Source organism: Salarias fasciatus, unplaced genomic scaffold, assembly GCF_902148845.1.
Source record: "Salarias fasciatus unplaced genomic scaffold, fSalaFa1.1, whole genome shotgun sequence".
Taxonomy (NCBI): Eukaryota; Metazoa; Chordata; class Actinopteri; order Blenniiformes; family Blenniidae; genus Salarias; species Salarias fasciatus.
Window position 1 is genome coordinate 234,298 of NW_021941408.1, and position 19,947 is coordinate 254,244.

Consider the following 19,947-nt stretch of genomic DNA (forward strand, 5'->3'; position numbering starts at 1 on the left):
AAACACCTGCTCACAAGTTGCTGCCGACTCATCTTGTTTATCTGAATGTGTGTTTACAACGAGCCTCCCGGTGTGAAACACTGGCGCTACAGCCTTCAGGGTCTTTGTTTCTGTTCATCTCAGGAAAATGCTGGTGATGATTACTGTAATTTCGATACCGTTGATGCATTGTTTATCTCCGTCCTCCACCTTGGTTGTGCGTCAGCGTCGCTGACAAGATTGTGTGGTGCGCTTATCCATCCTTATTAAACCCGTCTGAGCGCCGGTCCAAAGATACCTCGCAGACACTGCTCATGGATCATCTCTTAACAGCATTCCACTTTCTCAAATTTACAAGAGAGTGCAACTTCAAGCACACTGCCTCTCATGGTAAGCAAGATAGTGAGTGTGTGTGTTTGCGTGCAGAAGCTGAATGATAGTGAAATCTGCCCAAAATAAATGTGGCTTAACATGTATTCATTGGACTCTTGACTTGGATACACTTTCCAGCTCCTGAAATTAAATTCTGAAAGGAGTCCAGGCTTCTTATTCCTGTAATCCAAGGCATTTAAGTCTTTCTTTGTGACTGCGAGCCTCTGCTGGAGCTGCGCCAATGACAGAGGACTCAAGTCAAACACTGTGTACACACTGAAATTGGCCTTTTTTTGTCTTTTTTTAGAGTGCTGGCAAAAAGCCTTTTTCTTAGGGGTTATTACTTGTATTACCAAAAAGCTCTCTTGAATAACCTGATCACTCTATGCCTTGAAATGAGCTTAACCTTAGTCCAGTAAGTTTTGTTTTTCCATCTCGCATTGATGTTATAAGATTACAGTGACATTATAAACGGCATACGAGTACATTTCAATTGGTGTGATCATGCAGCAATAAAGATTCATGATCTGTGTGTGCAGCTGGACAGGTGTATTGAAGCAGCACATCGGATGACAGTCCGAACAAATACGTTCAGCATTTTAAGTGCCCATTTATCATCATATAGCACCATCTGCGAAGGCCAGATTGGCTGGCTACTGCATTTGTGAAGCCGCTCAGACCTGAAACTGCAGCGAGAAAGCACAACAATTGCTACATTCCAAGAAAATTGCTAGAATCCCAATTTGAAATGATATTGGGTTGGCTGTAGGTTACCTGAAGTGAGGCCTAGAACTAAAATTTTGTCAATTTTCACAAATGTATAAAATGTTAACGCTATGAACAAAGGTTAGAACTGTAAAAGTTAAGCTATATAGGAGCGTGCAACAATTCATTAACCTGCATTTATTTGCACAATTTAATCAGGTGCAGTTAAAAAAAAAAAAGTAGTGAGTGCAAGAATATTCCAGTAGTTTCAAAGAAAAGGGTCAAGATAGCACCTAAAACTGTCAAACTGTGCATATATCCATAAATTTTACCCAACTGGGAGATTTTTTAAATTGTACAATCTCTTTTTTCCGTCCTTAATGTGATACATTTCCTATGCCACATTTCACTTGTCAGTCCTATCCTGAAGTCTTTCTTTACATGCAGACGCATGCGGAGAAGCTACCTGCAGCTCCTGGAGACTCCACTTTGCATCAAACACTCTGCGATAGGTCTGAATCTGCTGGGGAAGTCAGCCCTCCAGAAACCCAGCAGCCATTTGAAATCCACCCAACTTGCAGCTGATTTCCCTCACAGTGGAGTAATTTATCTCAAATCATTTGGATCGTTTTAAATCCCTCGCTAGGCTCAAAGGCGTTCGCAACCTTTCTTCTGAAGACCTCAGAGAGCTCTTTAGATCTTGGCAATGATGACAGCACACACTTCAATGACAAAGAGAATTGCAGAGCTTAAGTGTCAGCGGTTTAAGTAAGACTCTTCCCTGTTTTTTTTATGCCCAGCACTTTTTCCTTGCAAGCTGCTCATGCATCTCAAATTTGTGCAATGTCTTTCTGCCCTTACATGTAAATTAATGAAATGTATAAAAATCAATATAGCTTCCTGTGGAATTCCTTTCACAGATTTACCTTCATGAACAGCCAGGATAAAAATAATTTGTTACCAGTACACTTTAAATCACGAATAAAAACTTATTTCCAACGTGCTCGTTTGTTATTTTCTTCATATAACTGAAGGTGTTTTCACAGAGCGTACAGTAAGACACATCTAAAGGCAACACTGGGGTGTGCAATGACTGTTGCAAAAATATAAACAGCACATAAAAGCCAAACTCAACCCATTAAGTAGGTCAAAAGACAGAAAAAAAAATAATCTAGCTACGCATTTCACACTTTAAGCTATTCCAAAGGGTGAATATTCTCTTTGTGGGTATTTTTAGACTGATCCCACGATGAACTGCACAACAAATTTGCTTGAGGGTCACTGAAGAGCGATCTACGCCGCTTTGAAATATGGGCAGGTAATACACGATTCTGCCAATTAAACCTCAAACTAGGAATCCCCAGTCCATCACGGGAGGGGGCCGCGGCAGTTTTCTGTGCTACAGCTGCGGTATTTGGTTTGACCAAGTAAATTATATTTGCTTACTGAGTAGCCCGGTTTCTAATGATGCACTTTGAAGTTGGGAAGCACTGGGACCGCGAGCATGAAGACACGGATGCAATGCGCTTTGTACCCGCCTGTGAGTGTCTGTGTGTGTGGGAGAGAGAAATGTACAGAGCCCCTTTACTGATATAAGTGAAAAAGTATGATTGCCTGCAAGTGATGTTCTAATCTGTGGCCTCAGAATCAATAATTAGTGGAAATGTTGTGCTTAGGTGGGAAAATTATGTTTGGAAATGGCAAAACTCGATTGAGGCTGGAATAAATGGAACTGGCTAGTCACTAACGCATGTCTTATAGTAATAAAATCCCTGCATGGTTTGAGTCCAGGTTGGGCAAATCAGGAATCTACATGGACTCACCTGTGTGGGAAGAGATAGAGAGCATAAGACCAATGTGAACCACAGCAGCAAAACTCTTGATATAAAAGTCTCTCCAAGAGGATAGTCGGCCTAAAATGTTCATTAAAGCATTTATTTTATGGGTGTTTTTAATATGAGCTTCTTAGAAATCCACACTTACTGTGGCAAAAACATTTGACATAACCAGAAATAAGGATAATGAAAGCACAAGCCTTGGCAAGGCAAAGTAATTTCTATGGCAGAACTTTAGATTACAAGTTTCAAAACGTGTTGAAATGCATTGACACAAAGCAATTGATAAAATAATAAAAAGTACAGCAAAATCTTAATGAAAAGGTAATAAAATAAGTGAAATCCACAGGTGAGGAGCATAAAAAAAATCAAAGCTGCTTGACCTTGTTTGCTTGTGGCTCTGGGAACACTGAATAAACTACAGTAATATGTTTTTTGAGCAAGCCACAGATAAAGGAAGGATTTCACCTGCTGATTTCTTATGTACCTGTAATAACGTAAAATGCTGTTCACTCATCGTGAACAGGTAACGCAGATAATGGTATTAATTTCTATATTTTCAAAGGCAGCGTCATTGTTTTTAAGCCTTTTTGTCCCTTTTCGCGCACCTTAGTTCCGTGAGTGTCTGCCGTTGCTTAGCAACGCCTTGTGGAAGCACGGATATTTCAGGTGCTGCTCGTTGGTACGAATTTACTTCTTCATTCGATATAAATATATAAGATTATATAATAATATAATTCGATATGCCAACTCCTTATAAATATAATGCCGGGTTGCTTTGTTTGTTTTCAGTAGTTTTAATGTCACTTTTGTAGACTAAACGTCTGCGTCGCCCACTTTCACTTCGAACTGAACTCTAGCTTAAAAAAACAAACCGCCGGCTGTGGGTCATGGAGCTGGACATTCGCCAATACCTGGAGAAAGCAAAGCAACTACAAGGTCCGTCCGTCGTGCATTTAGACACGGTCGAGTAAAGCTGTGAAAGTGAGTGATATTTATCCCGGTTAATTCACCCCTACAGACACCGAGGCTCTGCAGTCTGCTTACCGGTTGCTGAGAGGCTCCGCGGCGGCTGGAAGCAGAGGACGAGCTCCGCACGTCTCCGAAGAGTTGTACGTGGTTTGCTCGGAAGCAGCCCTCCAGGTGAGGCTGGCATGATCCTGATGGCCTGCACACACCGTGGGAGGGACGCCCAATTAACGCCGATACAAGAGTTCATGCAGATAAAAACCTGACTTCGTTACTTAAAGTTACATGTGCAGGGCCAACCTTAAAGTGTATCAGTGACAATTTAAATGGTAGATTCTTAAAAAAAAAAAAAAACCCCAGCAGACATGAACTCATAATTCTGTCATCACATCAGCACTAATGCTGATGACTAAACACTTATGTTTTTGGGGGTATTTTTTTAATGGGGCAGCTTGCAATGTCATCCAGTTTCTGTACTGAGCACTCCAGGTCCTGCACTGTGTCAGTGTTCCCTCACTTCAACAAACCTGATAGTAATTGGCTCATTATCGGGCTTTCTGCTGAGCTTCATCATGAAGCACTGATTGAATTCAGGTGTGTTAGAGCAGGGGGACATTGAAAACATGAAGGGCTGCAGACCACAGGCACTGATAGAGGTCTGACCAAGTTGGATTGTTCTCACAGGTGACTGTCAAGAGAATATGGACTGGGAGTCATGATGCTCTGAAGGCAAACATTATGTTCCATTTACTTACGTGTGTGCAGAAGAATTTTTCACCAATGCCATGGTTCACCTGCACAGCAGCAACCTTTCGTTGTCAACACAGAGATGGGCCAGGAGTGTTTTCAGAAAGTGTTGTTTTTTTTTTCAAAGGAGTTCCATCTTCAGAGTCATTATCAATAAGAAGTGTTTTCATAGGCTCCAATAGCAGTGTTCCTGTGTAAATGGGTATCCAAAATGTACAAGGTGAGCATGGAAATGATCCCATGCACAGACAATACCCACTGACCACGCTCCATGTTTTCTTTCCCCTCTCACCGTGCCAGTGCTTATTAAAGTCATGGCTCACAGACCCGTGTGCAGTTTGATTCTGGCTTCTGTATGAAAGGTTTTAGTGGGAAAACATATGCTCTGAATCTGCCTGTAGCCCCCACTCTCCAAGTGCTCTGAGGGTTGTCTTTATGTCGCGAGGCGCTCATGGCTGCTGAGATGTCACATAAGACGCGCCGCTTCAAGCAACCTCTGAGAATGAAAGTGCTGCATCTGACTGCCACAGATATGAAGCTCATGAGCAAAATGCCTGCTGCTGCTGCTGCTGTGACAATATGTAAGCGTCCTCTCATGTGGAAGTTACTGACATTGCAATTGTAGTGGGCTTGAGAACAGAACAGGACCAAAGTCCTTCTGGGGACCGTTTGCTAAATAAGATCAATATTTTTGTTGCTGAAGGTATCCTGAGATAGTGATAAAATCAGACCAGTAAAACTCTCTGCAGAACCTCTCTGCTGCTTATTTTAGATTGTATTGTGTCATTGTTTCCAGTTAACTTAATCTAAGTGTGCTCCCAATAGGGGATACTAATGAATATTTACTAATGTAGGCTGAACTGTCCCAGGGCAAAGAAAACATATCTGAATAATGGAACACAGAGGATTCCATGATGGGATTTATTCTCTCTTCTTTATATCGTAAAGCTGGTTCTTTGTGAAAATGCATTTTGCCTTCAAGTGTCAGACTTAAGTGAATACTGAATTAGTTCACATTCAGAATAGAATTACTTTGTAATAGTCTTCAAGATCCACAGAAATTCACCGTTTTCAAGACCCTCCAACATGAGGAAAAAAGGATTTTACTTATGAAGAACATCAAAATCTTACAGGATGCAATAAAAATACGATGATATACCAGGAGAGCGGAATTCCTTGAAAACTACCCTCTGAATTAATTTGATAATTATTGGAAACAAGATGCAACACAGCACTCCTTCAACATAGAAACATTCAACAGCTCACATTCTACATGAAGCCGTTTCTGAATAGTTTTCATAATGCATCCATTTCCAAACACACCACTTGGACATGATGTTGAAATATTCATATAGTTTGGCCTTTGTTCCTCTTTTTGTCTGTGTTCTCAGCTGGGTTGTTTGGAGATCAGCACGGCGTGCCTAAAGACGTACTTTGAAGGGAATCCGCCGGCTGATCAGTTGTTGTGCCGGGCCTTCCTCTGCCAGGGCCAGCTGAAGTCTCCGCCAGCCACGGCCACTGTGGTGAGAACAGGAAACTGGACACGTCACCTTAAGGGGCTCATGCTTCTGTTTGTGTATCTGTGGCCCAGAGGTATACACACACACACACACTGTACAGACATACTGTACTGATTTACACTCAAAATGGAACTGATGCCTCAACTTCGTAAGCACAAGTTTGATCCCCTCTTTGATGCATATTGGCCTTTTAGAGCAGCTCCAGTCTCATTTTTTTTCCACCCTGTGACCTCTTTTGTCTAATCTAGTTGTCTGCTCTCTGTACGTTTGTGTGATATGACAAGTTCTCATTTCCCCACTTGAATTATTTATTTTTTTATTATTATTATTATTATTTCAGGAAGACTTTGAAGAGGCGGTGATGTGTTTTCTGAAAGCAATTGAAATTTCAAAGCAAGAACCAAGGTATGCAACCTCTCAGGTGTGTGTGTGTGTGTGTGTGTGTGTGTGTGTGTGTGTGTGTGTGTGTGTGTGTGTGTGTGTGTGTAGCTTTGTTGTTCGTGTCAAGCAGGTTGACCAGTTGCTGTGAGGTTTTGTTTAGAAGTTGCCACAATAACGCGGGATAAAAGTCAGCAGGACGTATTTTGTTTATTGTTTTGAAAGCTGTGATAGACCAGAATCCAACCCAGCGTGCCAAACCACCAAGTTACCTAAGAATTTTTGAAAGAAAGCACGGATTTTTAAAATACATTTCATAAGAGTTTTAGGCAGAACACAACACTAAGACCAGAGCTGAGATATTGACGATGCTGCCCTGAAAGGCAGCTGCCTCACTGTTAACAAACTAGTATTTTCCTCAAAGTCATGCTATGAGTTTGTAAAAACACAAATAATACAAAAGCTATAGAAGAAACGTTTTGGACTTTTTACAGTTTTTTGCACCAGGAGATACCATTAAAATTCATTTCGTATCGAGATTGACCCTTCAGTTGTTATTGTTTGATTTTTAAAATCAAGGCATTTTCATCCTGCTTCTCTGTGCCACAACAAGATAGAAACAAAAGTTTAAATTTAAATGTTTTTATGGTGCTATGTTGCAGGGCCGGCCCACTCCAGATGAAATTGGACTGTTGATGGCCCCTGAACTTAAATACAAGAAATAACATTACATTAGATAATTTCACATCTTAATATAATGTAAGTGTAATGAAGATAAAGACAATTGTAGGATAATTTGCTTTTACAAAGTAAATTCGGACCTGAATGCATTAAATATTCCTTGTAAAGTAAAAGCCTCTCCCTTCAGCATCTCCATTAATCCTTTTCTTACCTCTGGATCCCAACAGCTTTCAACAGAATCTTTTAAAACTGAAATTTCATATTAAATCTCATAACCACTCTTAGTCTCCCATTATATTTGCTGCTGGTGATCCTGGAGTTAATTATGTGACCTTCACTTTCGATAACGTGGAATTGCAATGACATTCATTCGATGGGTTTTGTTCAATGAAGTATCTATAATCACACGGAGGGGGATAGATTTCACCCCCAGTGAGAGAGAAAGGGATGCTTGGGTGGCTGGAGCCTCCTGGAAAATTGCTTCCTGCACACTGCAGCACTGGGTCGAGGTCTGAGAATATGCTGCCTTGCGTATTTGAAGTGTTGCTCGTTTGTCCAGCACCAAGTAGGCTGTGATTGCATTTTGAACACATCGTGACTCTTTTCCTCCTTTATTCAAAACAAAATGTCAACGCAAGGCTACCAAGAAGATGACAAATTAAATATTTCACTTTGTTTTGCACAAGAAGGTATCATTAAACTTGGCCTCATATTGGGTTTGTAGTAAATGAAAGACATTTTCATCACATCTATGCCACCGCAACAAAGAAAAACTTTAAAGTTTAAATTTAAAGAATATTATAACTATTCTGTTTTACTAGTCTTTGTGCCACCGCAGTAAATTGACAGTATGGGAAACACCATTCCACCATTCTGTTGTCTATCTCATCACATTTTGAATTAATAATTGGGTGGATCACATCTGGCTTCTGCCCTTGATTTTAACAGCTGACTGCAAGAAGGTGTAAATGGGTGATAAATATCTGTGAATAATTTGTAAAAGCTAAGTACCCTTGTGGTATTTATCTTAAAAGAAGCCTTCGGAACGGTTGCCTTCGCCTTTCCTTGCGATCGGCGTGGAATCCTTGAGCTAATTAACTCATAACCTGTCAATAAAAGGGCTGAACGAGCTATCCCAATTAACACCAAAGAGACTGCATATCCTAATACATCCAGGCCAGACTAATGCACAGCAGGCTCTCTGGTGAATAAATTAGCAGCACTCAAACAGTCTGTTTGCACAGTTTTCTCTCAAACCACGCCTTGAATTCATAAAGTTCATTTATTCCACCGAGCAACACTCACTTGGCCCACTCTCTCGTGGCTCATTGGGCGATGCTTAATCTGTACAGTGTACACAGTGCATACAGAGTTGACACTTGGCCTGAATTGAGAGATGAAATCGCTTGCATGTGTACCATATCAATAATTCAGTGTTCTGTTTACATTTTTTTTTTGCTTGTGGTTTGTGCCTTACAGATACCACTCTCTGGTTTTCAATGCGTCGGTGCTGTATTTCCAAACAGTGCGTCCTCTCCTGCAGCCGGGGCGGTGCCTCCACCTGGTGCACTCCCTCAGGCAGGTGGTGCAGAGTCTGGAGGAGGTGGAGGACCAAGACTACAGCTGGAGGGCTGAACTCATGATGCAAGTGACCCTGCACACGATCTTCTGCTTACCCTCGGCTATTATGCACAGTGCTGGATTTTTATAGACGCCGTGGCGGACTAATTAGGCATCCTTTTTTTTTTCATGACCTTGGTTTTCTGATTCCACTCTTAATTGGTTCCCTTTTTCTCGGCCACAGAGTGGAAAAGCTGTTCTAATGTAAGCTGTTTAATCATGGTCTCCCTTGACACTTCCAGCTCAAATGTTACTTTTTCTCTTTGTTCAGAGGACAAAAAAAGCCAATCATGAACTTTATGTGGTCAGAAAATTAAAAAGCATGATCAATAATTATCCATATCAGACACAGGGGTCAGTGAGCATAGCTTTCTTTCACAACTCCCTTTCAAACAGCAGCGTGGCTCTCAAACAACACAAATCATACATCTAACAGCTAGTAAAAAAATAACCTTTCAAAGTATAGTTTTAAATAAAAGAATATGTTGAGTCCTGGGGTGAGAGCGAGTCGGGCCCTGTTTACACAGGGTTTCAGGTAAAAATGCTTCACCTTTCTGAACTGCTACACGCCTCCAACCCTTCCCGTTCCGTCAGATGTTATATACGATGATTATTTTAATGCAGTCTGTTTGTAAGTAAATAAACATGGATTGAATTGAGCTCTTAATATGACTTTATGCAGATTACGTCCTCTGATTGGGGGAAGGTATCTTAATAAGACCAAGGTATTCCAAAAGTTCATTAATGTAAAGCATGTTTTTCAAGGAAGACATTGTCGCTAAACTTGATGATTTAGTAGTGTAACAGTGACACTGAATAATAGTGTTTCTCACTGAGTTACCAATGAAACATGGGTGGCTAATCACTGCGTACCATTTTGAATGTGGACATAGTCCCAACTTTTTCTGAAACTTGATTTGTGCTACTGCTGGTAACTAGACCAATGTAACTTCATTCATCTGTATGTTTTTGCAGTGTGATCTTCAACCTCTGCTCCATCCCCATATCTGTTTTTGTGTTTTTTTTTCTATACAGACACCTGGTCAAATGTCTTGTAGACGCTGGGGAACGTGAGGACGCTGCAAGTTTTGCCAAAGTTACTGAAGAATTCATCAAGTCACATATTCCACAAGTCTATCCACAACTTTTTAAAATACAGGTAAACGGCATTTTGTAAACACAGCAGTTGTTTTTCTGTCTTTCACATCAAAGCCTGGTGAAGGGACTTTCATTTAAATTGTTTGTGATCAATGTGATCAAGGATCTGTGGAAGGGAAAAAAAGAAGAAGCTTCTCCCTGTGATTAAAGACATGGGTTTATTATTGCTACTGGCAAACGAAATTCAATCCAACAGTTGGACAACACCATCCGAGGCCACATCTCAGTCACAGCATCCAGCTGGCATCCACAGGAAGAAATCCTCCGGGCGTTAACTCATTTAATTCAGGAGAATCATACCGACTGTTTGAGAGCAGAGCAGGGGAGTGGCAATTGTTCCCTGACCTTTCAGGGCTGTGGCTCGTCCTACCACACTGCGATAAAACCCTGCTGTACGGCGTTTAGCTGAGCTGTTCAGAGGAAGTCCAGAACATTGATTTCCCCATGCAGTATACTCTCTTCTCTGATGTTTGGTTGTTTATGAAGATCTCCATTCTCAGCAAAATCACAATCTGTGACAGTCCGCTGACTTTAAAAGGTCATGTAGAATCTCTACAATCTTCAAGCAGGATGGGAAAATCCTGATGTACTGGAATACGGACTGATCAAACTGGTCTTTGAATCAGCCCAAAAATCTAATTTAACCGCCGGGTGACAGAAAGTCAGTGTGCTAATACTTATTTCCAATAGTGCATTAATAAAGACTTGCTTCTACTTAGCAATTATAAAACTAGTAAGACTGTTCAATTTGCTGAAGTCTGTGTGAGCTTGTTAGGACTGAACTGTAACCCACAAGCACATAGTAGAAAGACCATGGCAGAGTATGCATTATATATGTGACATGATTATGTTGATATTAAGCCATAAAGCTGCTTGGGTAAGAACTCAAGTGCTGTGATGTATTTGAGGCCTTGAAGTAATGCTGGTTCCCCCCATTAACAGCATATTAAGGGCATATTGGTAGTTTGTCTCAGATGTTGCTGATTCTTGTTGTTGGCTGTTACTCTTCAGAGAGAATGTAGTGTAAGTGAACGGTGAAATCACCAGGTCCTAGATACTTCAGGAGGAAAATGACGAAAAATGGTTTTGCTCAACAGCAGCATTAATCTTCCTACTACTAATGTTGCCTCTTCATGCCAAAGAATTAACATTCATCCAATAAAACTATCAAACTATCAGGCGATTGATTTGTAAGAAATCCTAATTGAAAGGAACTAAGTAGCGTGTATCTCCGTAATATATGAAGACGTAAATAACTATATTCAGTGCCTTGCACGACACTGCCTGTGTGATTTCTTGTATTTTCTTACTTTTTCTTGTCAGGTACAACACAAGCTGTCAGAGAGTGGCGTCCTCCTCGAAAGGAGCAGGCAGAACAGTGAATTAACGGTCATGTACAAACTGCAAGAACTCAAAAAGTAAGGAATGTGTCTTTGTGGAATTATGCAGATGTCAGTCTTTTTTCTGCTGGTTTATGCTGCAGACATTGTTTTTGTGCTGTCACAGTGAAAAGCCTGTTCTATAAATGTTCGGCTGCGGTAAACACCATAACTGCAAGTTGTCCACAAAAAGGAAGTTCTTGATCTGCTTTCATAGTGTTTTTTTTTTCTTTTTTTTTAATATCTGAGTAGGCAAGACTTTATTTGAATGTGACTGCTTGTATGTTTTTTGTTTTTTGAAGGCCTGTTATTCTTGCATTTGCCTAAAATTCAGTTGTATTTTGTTGATTTTTCTTCACATTTAGGACTTGTAATGTAGTCTATAGTGTTTTTTGTTGTAGAAGTTAAACTGAGGTCAATAGGTCAGCATTCAAGCTGGCACCCAGCCTGGCCTCTGCCATGTCACAGTGGCCTTTTTCTGCCTGCTTGCCTGCATACATTGATGGTATAAGACCATGTGTTTTGGTGTGCCACTCCAGCACACACCCAGCCCCCAACCTTGCCTTCATGCTCCAACAGTCAGAGCTCCTGATGGTGGTACAGCGTGAGTCAGCCTGACCCGGGCATCCTCCACAGCATATAGGTTATTTAGCCTGAGGTTTCTGCTCTGCTCTGCTCTGACTGGAGCAATTGGAGAAACACAGATGCAGGCGCAGTCTCAGAGGAGCACATATATGTACGGTAAAGCTCATTGTTGATTTTTTTTGTTCCCCCTGATGTTCGCAACAGGAATGTGCTGACAGAGGCAGATTCTGCTGAGCTTGAGGAGATTTTCGATCTGCTGCTGGTTCGTACCAGAATGCCCGGCGCGCCTGCGACGTCGAGCAGTCCACAGTGTCCCTCACCCATGCAGCCACCCCACAGGTCCGTGACCCAAAGTGTCCCAGTCAAATCGCCTACAAGATTACTCGCCGCTGCTGCGTCCCTCTTCCTTAAAACCTCCTGGCACTATAAACCCACATATGGAGATCCCAAGGGCAGCACGCAGCTCAGATTACTGTACTGAGGGGCTGTGAATTGTATAAATTATGTTTTATCTGGGATTTGCAGAGTTGCCTTCCTCCTGGAGCTGGCTCTGCTGGCCTTGCAAGTCAAGCATCAGAAAGTCGCTGCCGACTGTTTGAAAGAGCTCAAGTCGGTGGGAGAGGCTGTGAGTGTCCGATATTCTCTTTAAAAGCCCAGGCAGTAATCGCACGAGCAAGAACTGTACATCCTGTACACACACACATACAGACGCACACACACATATTCTTAGAGAATTTGACATTTACTCATAGACAGACACTGCCAGACATCACGTCAGATTAATTACTGAAGAACTGAAAAGACTGAGCATTTCACTTCCAACAGTGTGTTCTTAATTTGACTGAAAGTGTTTAGTTCTTTACCCCATGTTTACTTCTTACACCTGAGAAGGTTGCATGAGAGGATAACATGGTTGAGTTCAATTCAGTTTCATTTCTATGGTGCCAAATACAACACTGTCATTTCAAGGCACGGAGGGAGAGAAAGAGAAAAAAAAAAACAATTCCACATGAGCAAACAGAGGAGACGGTGGAACGAGTAAACCCCTTTTTAATAGGAAGAAACCTGCAGAACCAGACCCAGAGGAGGAGACTGCCTGCAGGTCCAGTTGGGGTTAAGGATAGAAGGAGAGGAAAGGATGGGTGGCGATTCAAACCCTGGTTCGGGAAGGGCTAGTGATTCTCTGTCCCATTCAGATGAATGTGTTAAATTCATAAACCCATGGTTCTGCAAATATTTCTCCCTGTTTCTCATTTCCTTCGTCAGTTAGGCTTGTTCATGTGGAATTTTTTGCATTTTTCTCTGTAAAAGTACCTGAGAATGACTATTGTATACAGATTGAATTGAATTGTTATAAACAAAGTCCAAAACTAATGAGGAGATTTTTCATACTTTCCTCAATGCACTGCTGAACACAGACTTTTGATATTCTGTTTGCCGTTTTAGAGCGCCGACCAACGCATAATAATGGAATGTGTCAACTGTGAACTCAACCTCCTGAAGAAGGACGCGAAGATGAGCGACTACTCCAAAGCCAGCGTGGAGGTGATCTGTGTCAAATATGAGCCGTGTGCTTCACCACAGGCGTCACTGCAAGCAGCGAAGCCTTTGGCAGTCGCTCCATTAACTGTTTGCTAATATTTTGTGGAATTACAGTTTTGTTTGCAGGCAGTTGATCCAAGAAGCTGTTTGTACTCAAACAGAATGCCTCAAACGCTGCTGCCATTCACAACACAGGGAGATCGAGAGCAGGCATTTGGCTCTAAATCGCCTCGCCAAGCCAACAAGAGAATAGTAAAAATATCAGCGGAAATACCGGTTTTTAGCAAATTTTTTTAGCAACGAGTAAAGTGACAAAACACAACACTGAGACCCGAGCTGAGATATCGGCGATGCTGCCCTGAAAGATGGCTTCCTCACTGTTCAAAACCGTGTTGTTAGTGCGAGTTTGTAAAAATCTGTGTACAAGAAGTTTTTTGGGCATTTTTCTGTATTTTGCTCTGGAAGGTGTCATTAAAATTGGTGTCATGTTAAGATTGTAGCAGACATTGGGTTGTCTGTGGCCCATGGACTGAAATGTTTTGACGCCCCTCGCCTAGGGAATTGAACATAGGGAGGGCACGGCCTCAAAATGATTAAAAAAGAACACACTTTTAGTCATCATTTATTTCAGTTTTTCTCTGCAACGTAAATCATGTAGAAAACGTTCAGTCTTACATCCTCTTTATGTTATACTGACTTTACACCAGTAATAATTGAGGGGACACAGGCGTTGGCCATTCAGATGCTCTTCACCTGTTTTACAAATGGCACATAAGTTTGAAGGAATTACCCAAATTTCTTTAGATTTTCCTGAAGTTTTTCCTGTGTAAGCACCAAACACGCTGGAGGAAATCATGTAATCTTATTTTGTACCGCAGTGTGAAAACTGTCACATTCAAGCAATTGGCACCGAGATGCGTCTTCCGCTTTAATCCAAGCCTACTCGCCAAGCGATGTAAGTGTTGTGGTGTCGCTGCTACAGGAGACATTCCCAATCTGCTGCTGTGGTCCCGCAGGCCCGTCTGAAGGAGGTGGGCAGGTTGGATCAGTGGCTGCAGACTGCGCTGAGGGAGGGGCCCCCCCAGGCGGTGCAGGCAGTGTGTGCCACGCAGTGGGCCCTCTGCCTGCCCCTGCTGCAGCACAACCTGAGGAAACGTGTCAAGCAGCCTCTGCTGCGGCTGGCCGGCGCTCTCGAAAACATGCAAAGGTTTCTACAAAGCTTTCTGCATTTGCCCCCGACACATGATTTTGTTTGTATGTCTCAGAGCATCCTGGATCATGTATGGGATTAAATATATTTGACATTGGCTGCAGCTATAATTGACAGAAAAGAGGTTGTGCTTTGATTAAACACTGTTACTCAAAGGCGTGGGCCAAAATCGGCCTGCAAGAGGCTCCAATTTGGCCAAACAACAAAGCAAATTCTAAATATGTTTTATTTTTAGCAAATTAGCTGTGATTATAGTGAAACTATCAACTTTTTAATGAAATACATATTTTCCCAAAATAATTAATTTATGCATCAGTGACAAATTAAATAGATTAAATAAACTTCAGTAGTGAAAAGTATGCATGAGTGTGTGTTTGTGCATACATGCACGTGTGGCTTTAAATAACCTCTAAGTTAATGAATTTCGTGTGCATTACTTTAACATGTTTTAACATGTTAGCATTAGTTTTAGCTTAACATACTAAATGTTATTGTCATAAACACTGACATTTCACATTTTTCTTCAACTTTATCTTCATAAAGAGCAAATCTTAAGGTATTTTTCAAGTGAATGTCATTATCATGGTACAGCGAGCCCGCTGAGTTCTGCTCCTTCAGAGTGTACAGTAGATTTGTTGTCTGTGTGACTTTTCCAGCATGTTCCTGGAGATGCGCTGTCACGTCCACTTGGAGCTTGCAGTGATTGAGGAGGAGGAGGGGCGCCTCGAGGCCTCTTCGACTCACCTCCGGAAAGCCCTGCTGCTGGATAACGGCGCCCTGCGAGAGCGCCTGTCGTCAGCTCTGCGCGTCTCAGAGCTCAGACAGACCGTGTACCAAACACCCTCCCGCGTCGAAGATCAAGCCTTAATGCTGATGCAGCAGGTCTTCTTCTGTGTCACACTGCTTAATATCACACGGTGTTAGACAGCAGCATTTAAGCCGCAGAGGGACGGGGCTTTTTATTGAACACATCCGTATTGGTAACGATCGCAGTGAAAGCAATGGGAAACCTGTCCCCAAGAACTGAATTGTTGCTTCATTATCAGGTTTGAAGGGAGAAGGTGAAATGCTGACGCTGTCATCTTCCTCATGTATGTTTCAGATCAAAGAGATGCAGCCTGAAGACAGAGCAAACAGTCGTCCCATGCTGGTCGCTGCAGGGCTCCTTTTGGCTCCCGACGACTTTCAGATGGTTCTGGATGCAGACGACACATCGCAAAGTACAAATTTCTGTTTGTTATTGCCTGAATCATGTCTCTTACTTTCTTTGCACCGTTGCACTTATAGTGATCTAAAGTGAACCATACGAATGAACAGTAGCAGTATATTGTATGATTACCTCGAACTCTACATCTCTCTTTGTTTGAGTCAGCAAATTATAAAATGTATATTTACATAGTTCACATTTAATCAGCTACCAGTTTACAAAACATGACAAACCTGGAATTTGAACAAAGAACAGTCATTTCTACAATATTCTCCTTCATGTGCTTTACAGTTTAAAGATTATGGTGGATTTTTATTACACTTTTTAAATCTTCACATTTTGCGGGCAAACTGGAATCTCTGACAGGCCACTTCTGGCCCACAGACCATACTTTTGACACATCTGGATCAGAGCTAGACACTTGAGGTTGAATGCAGCTGTCCCACTCAACAGTTTATGCTTCAGAGTTACAAGTGCACTGAAGGATCTGTCTGGTAAATGAATTATTTGTGGGAAGCGATCACTTCACTTGAAGTTGACTTTAACGTTAGGTCAACTGTGAAATACCCACGATGCACCCTTTTAAGCTATTAAGAAGTGCATTCACACTGTACGCCTTCTTCCTCTCTCTACCTTCTCCAGTCTTTAACTCCCCATTTGTTCCACTCGCTCGCTCTCTGCCTCCTCTCTCAGTGCTCTGTGAGCCTGTCGGCGTGGCTCGCTCCCTTTCTATTATTATTTCTGTATTTTCTTTGAAGTTCATTTAATGAGTCCTTTGCATTAATAATGAAAACAAAAAAGGCCAACAGACCGGGGAGATATACATCTGAATAATCAAACATTTATCTTGGGTTATGAACTGTGCCACATATAGAATTTTTAAGGGCATCGCGACTTTTCGCTGTTTGCCAGTGTCAGAGTGACACTGGTCAATGCTAAATAAGCCCTGAGGAGCACCTAAAGGGCTGCAGCAGCTGCACTCAGCCTCCACCTTTGAACCTTTCTTAGTAGCGTTTTAAGTTGTGCCCAATTCCTCAGAGAAACTGAGAGTTCATTGGAGTGTTGCTCACATTGAAGCCCCATCGACTGGCCACACCGGTCGGGCCCGTGCACCGGGAGATGTTTTGATCTCAGGCTCCCTGGTCCATGAACTGGAATGAACATGCAGCCGTTCTAATGACCCAGAGAAGAACTGGCCTCTGACAGCTCCTCAGAGTGCTGCTGCTGCAGCCACAGGGTTAAAAGCTTCGCTCCCTGGAGGCATCTGTCTGGCTTTGTTCTTGAACCTCGGGCCTCCCCTCCAGACGAAGACACTTAATCACTGTGCTCTGAGCTTCAAAGCTGAAACACGAGATAACCCCTGAGCCCACAACAGTGAATTAATTGCAACGTGTAACGCTGTTGCAATTTTGCATTCTTCCTCAGATGTTTGTCGATGAGAGGTGTGTAGCTACAATTTTTGACATTGTTAACAGGCACAAATTCTTAAAGAGCCTTGATGCATTTCAGTAAGAATCAGCTACACTCTGCGCCACAACAAAGAAAAACTTCTCAGTTTAAATGTAAAGTTTATTATGGCACTTTTTCCTTCCCGAAGCATCCTGCATTAGAGAGATTAAATTCCGTGTTACATTAAATAACCCAAAACATTTAGTGATTCATTATTATTTATAATAAATGCAAAAGCTTTTTCCAGTATTGATAACCTTTGAGGTGTTCCTACATTATCCAGTTTCCGAAGGCGGTGCTGGATGCAGACCAGTGGCTGGGCTTGCTGCACAGGCTCAGCGTCACTCCACATGTGTGCAGAAGGCAGATGGACACCTGGCCAGGCCAGGCGCTGACGCAGACGACACAGAGAGGTGTGTTTATTTACATAATGCATGCATGTAGATTCATGCCTTTTTCTTGTTTTTTTTTTTTTTTTTTACATTTTGTTATTTCCTGCTCTTTCCGAGAACCCAGCTGGAAAATTGCCTATATCGTCAGACATTTATGGCCCAGATGAATTTATTACTTCTTGCTTTTACTGAGCGTTAGATAGTAATGAATGTTTGATCTATTGGTGCAGTTAAAGTTGTTGTGTCACTACAGAAGTTTGCAACCTTTCTATTCCATCTTCCTTTTCATGGCACACCTCTGTCATTACTCTGAGAAAGTGTGCACATCAGAAATGGAGGGCTTAATGGTTATATGAGAGGGTGGAGAGTACATATTTATTATTCATCAACCTGCAAATAAACATGCTACACACGGTACTGTATATGTCTTGTACGTGTCCCTGCTCTGAACTTGACCTTCTGAGAGTCGTCTTGATTTCTCTGCCTTTTCAGGGTCAACCTGTGGGCAACGCTCTCAAAGACAGCCAGGAAGCTGGAGGTGTGGGACGTGTGTCGGGCCGCTTGCCGCTTCTGTTTGCTTTACGATGATGGAAGATGGAAAATTTCCAAGAGTGACAGTAAGAGGATGAATGATTCTCAGGTTGACAATAAAAGAAGTGAAACAACCCTGATTCTCTTCTAGACTTTATTAAAACAAATCCCAGTCAGGAGAAGCCGAGGATGTAAGCTGTAATTGTAAGATAATATCATTTTATTCTCCATGTATCAATCATTTTATGACGACAGATCTGATGTACTGTAGGTGTGGCATGTATGCTATAGTTGTAATCACTGATAGTGAAGTATATAGTACGACTGAGAGAACTGCCACCACAGACTTTGTTGATATTCTGCAGAGTGCAGCTGTTCGGAGGGGGAAAGCTGCACTGAATGTCTTCCCAGCTGCAGTGGAACCCGGAACTGTGTGAACATGCTACGTCTCCTCGCTGAAATTCACTTCATCAGTGCAGAGGTGTGTTCTTATAGCTTTTCCTTCTATGTACAACTGGAAAGTCTGCAGACATTGGATAAAATTTAAATTAGGGATACACTGATAACGCTTTCCTCAAGGATGACTACAAGTCACACTGATGTCTGGTTGAACCAAAGGTTGTCGTCATTAAATATATTATACACATTTTTTTTCAATTGAGTTAATTTGATACAAGATACAAGAGTTGGTTAATGCAAAGATAAATTAGAATAGAAAACTTGATCCACTGTTTCACAGCTCTGCTGAGTTTCCTTGACAGAAGATTCTGAAATACTGAATCTGTATATAATACTGTTGAAAATATTATCTTTAAAGTTTAAGAGAATCCAGGAAAGTCTCTCCTGAGCTACAACGCTGAAAATAATTTAAACGTTGTCCCGAATGCTGTTCCCTCAGTCAAAAACAAACACGAATGAGTAGAAATCTGGTCTTCAGGACACTCCTGAAAGTTACTGCTGTGAACTCAGTTCATCACTGGACGCATGCTAAAGCACAGCAATGACAAAACTATAACGCAGTACTGAAGCGCCTCCATCATTTCTTGCTGTGAGGTCTTTTAAGATGCTATTGAAGCCAAGAAGGAACGTGTCCTGTGGTCCAATCCATCCCGTTTTAAAATTCTCTTTGAAAATCATGGAAGCTGTGTCCTCCAGGCTCAAGAAGAGCGAGAGAGACCATTCAAGCTGGCTGTTTGTGACCAGTTCAAAACCCAGCATAGGTTGTGGGGGGGGTGCATTAGTGCACTGGGAATGGAGACCCTTCACATCAGTGACTAGACCATCAGTGATGAATGATTTATACAGGTTTTAGGTTTTCCATGTGAGGCCATCCTGCATGATCATTTTGAAGTAAAGTCATTTCAGAAGGACAGTGATAAAAAACCTCAATGTGCAGGAGCTCCGAAATGAAAGACAGAAAGTACCTCTCATCAACAACCTTTTTTTTTCGTCACAGATTAATTGATGTCAAAGTGATGTTTGATATGCATGTATGTATTTCTCAACGTAGAGGTCTTGTCTTCCAGATTTGATTGGCATCCTCGTTAGCTACTAAGACTGTTAGCAGACACATTATTGTTTTATTGAACCTCTAATCAAAACTGGAGCTTCTGTTGATCCTCATCTAGCTGCCCATGCATATCTATTAGCGGTCGATGTAGGAGGCATCCACGAATGCAGACTGAGTC

At 41.8% G+C, this 19,947-nt stretch overlaps 1 protein-coding gene across 1 annotated transcript in view; it reads left to right on the forward strand.

Moving 5' to 3' along the window:
• Positions 1–3,781: 3,781 nt before the first annotated feature.
• Positions 3,782–19,947, forward strand: part of LOC115385816 (cilia- and flagella-associated protein 46-like) — a gene marked incomplete at its 3' end in the record, with an annotated part of 37,267 nt that continues 21,101 nt past the window's right edge. Inside the window, 16 exon segments of the mRNA XM_030087886.1 lie at positions 3,782–3,830; positions 3,913–4,034; positions 5,999–6,130; positions 6,468–6,532; positions 8,666–8,830; positions 9,842–9,965; positions 11,288–11,382; positions 12,133–12,267; positions 12,454–12,553; positions 13,375–13,473; positions 14,487–14,677; positions 15,337–15,562; positions 15,783–15,900; positions 17,620–17,749; positions 18,221–18,345; positions 18,625–18,740. Of these exon segments, the coding sequence (XP_029943746.1) occupies positions 3,782–3,830; positions 3,913–4,034; positions 5,999–6,130; positions 6,468–6,532; positions 8,666–8,830; positions 9,842–9,965; positions 11,288–11,382; positions 12,133–12,267; positions 12,454–12,553; positions 13,375–13,473; positions 14,487–14,677; positions 15,337–15,562; positions 15,783–15,900; positions 17,620–17,749; positions 18,221–18,345; positions 18,625–18,740 (1,992 nt within the window).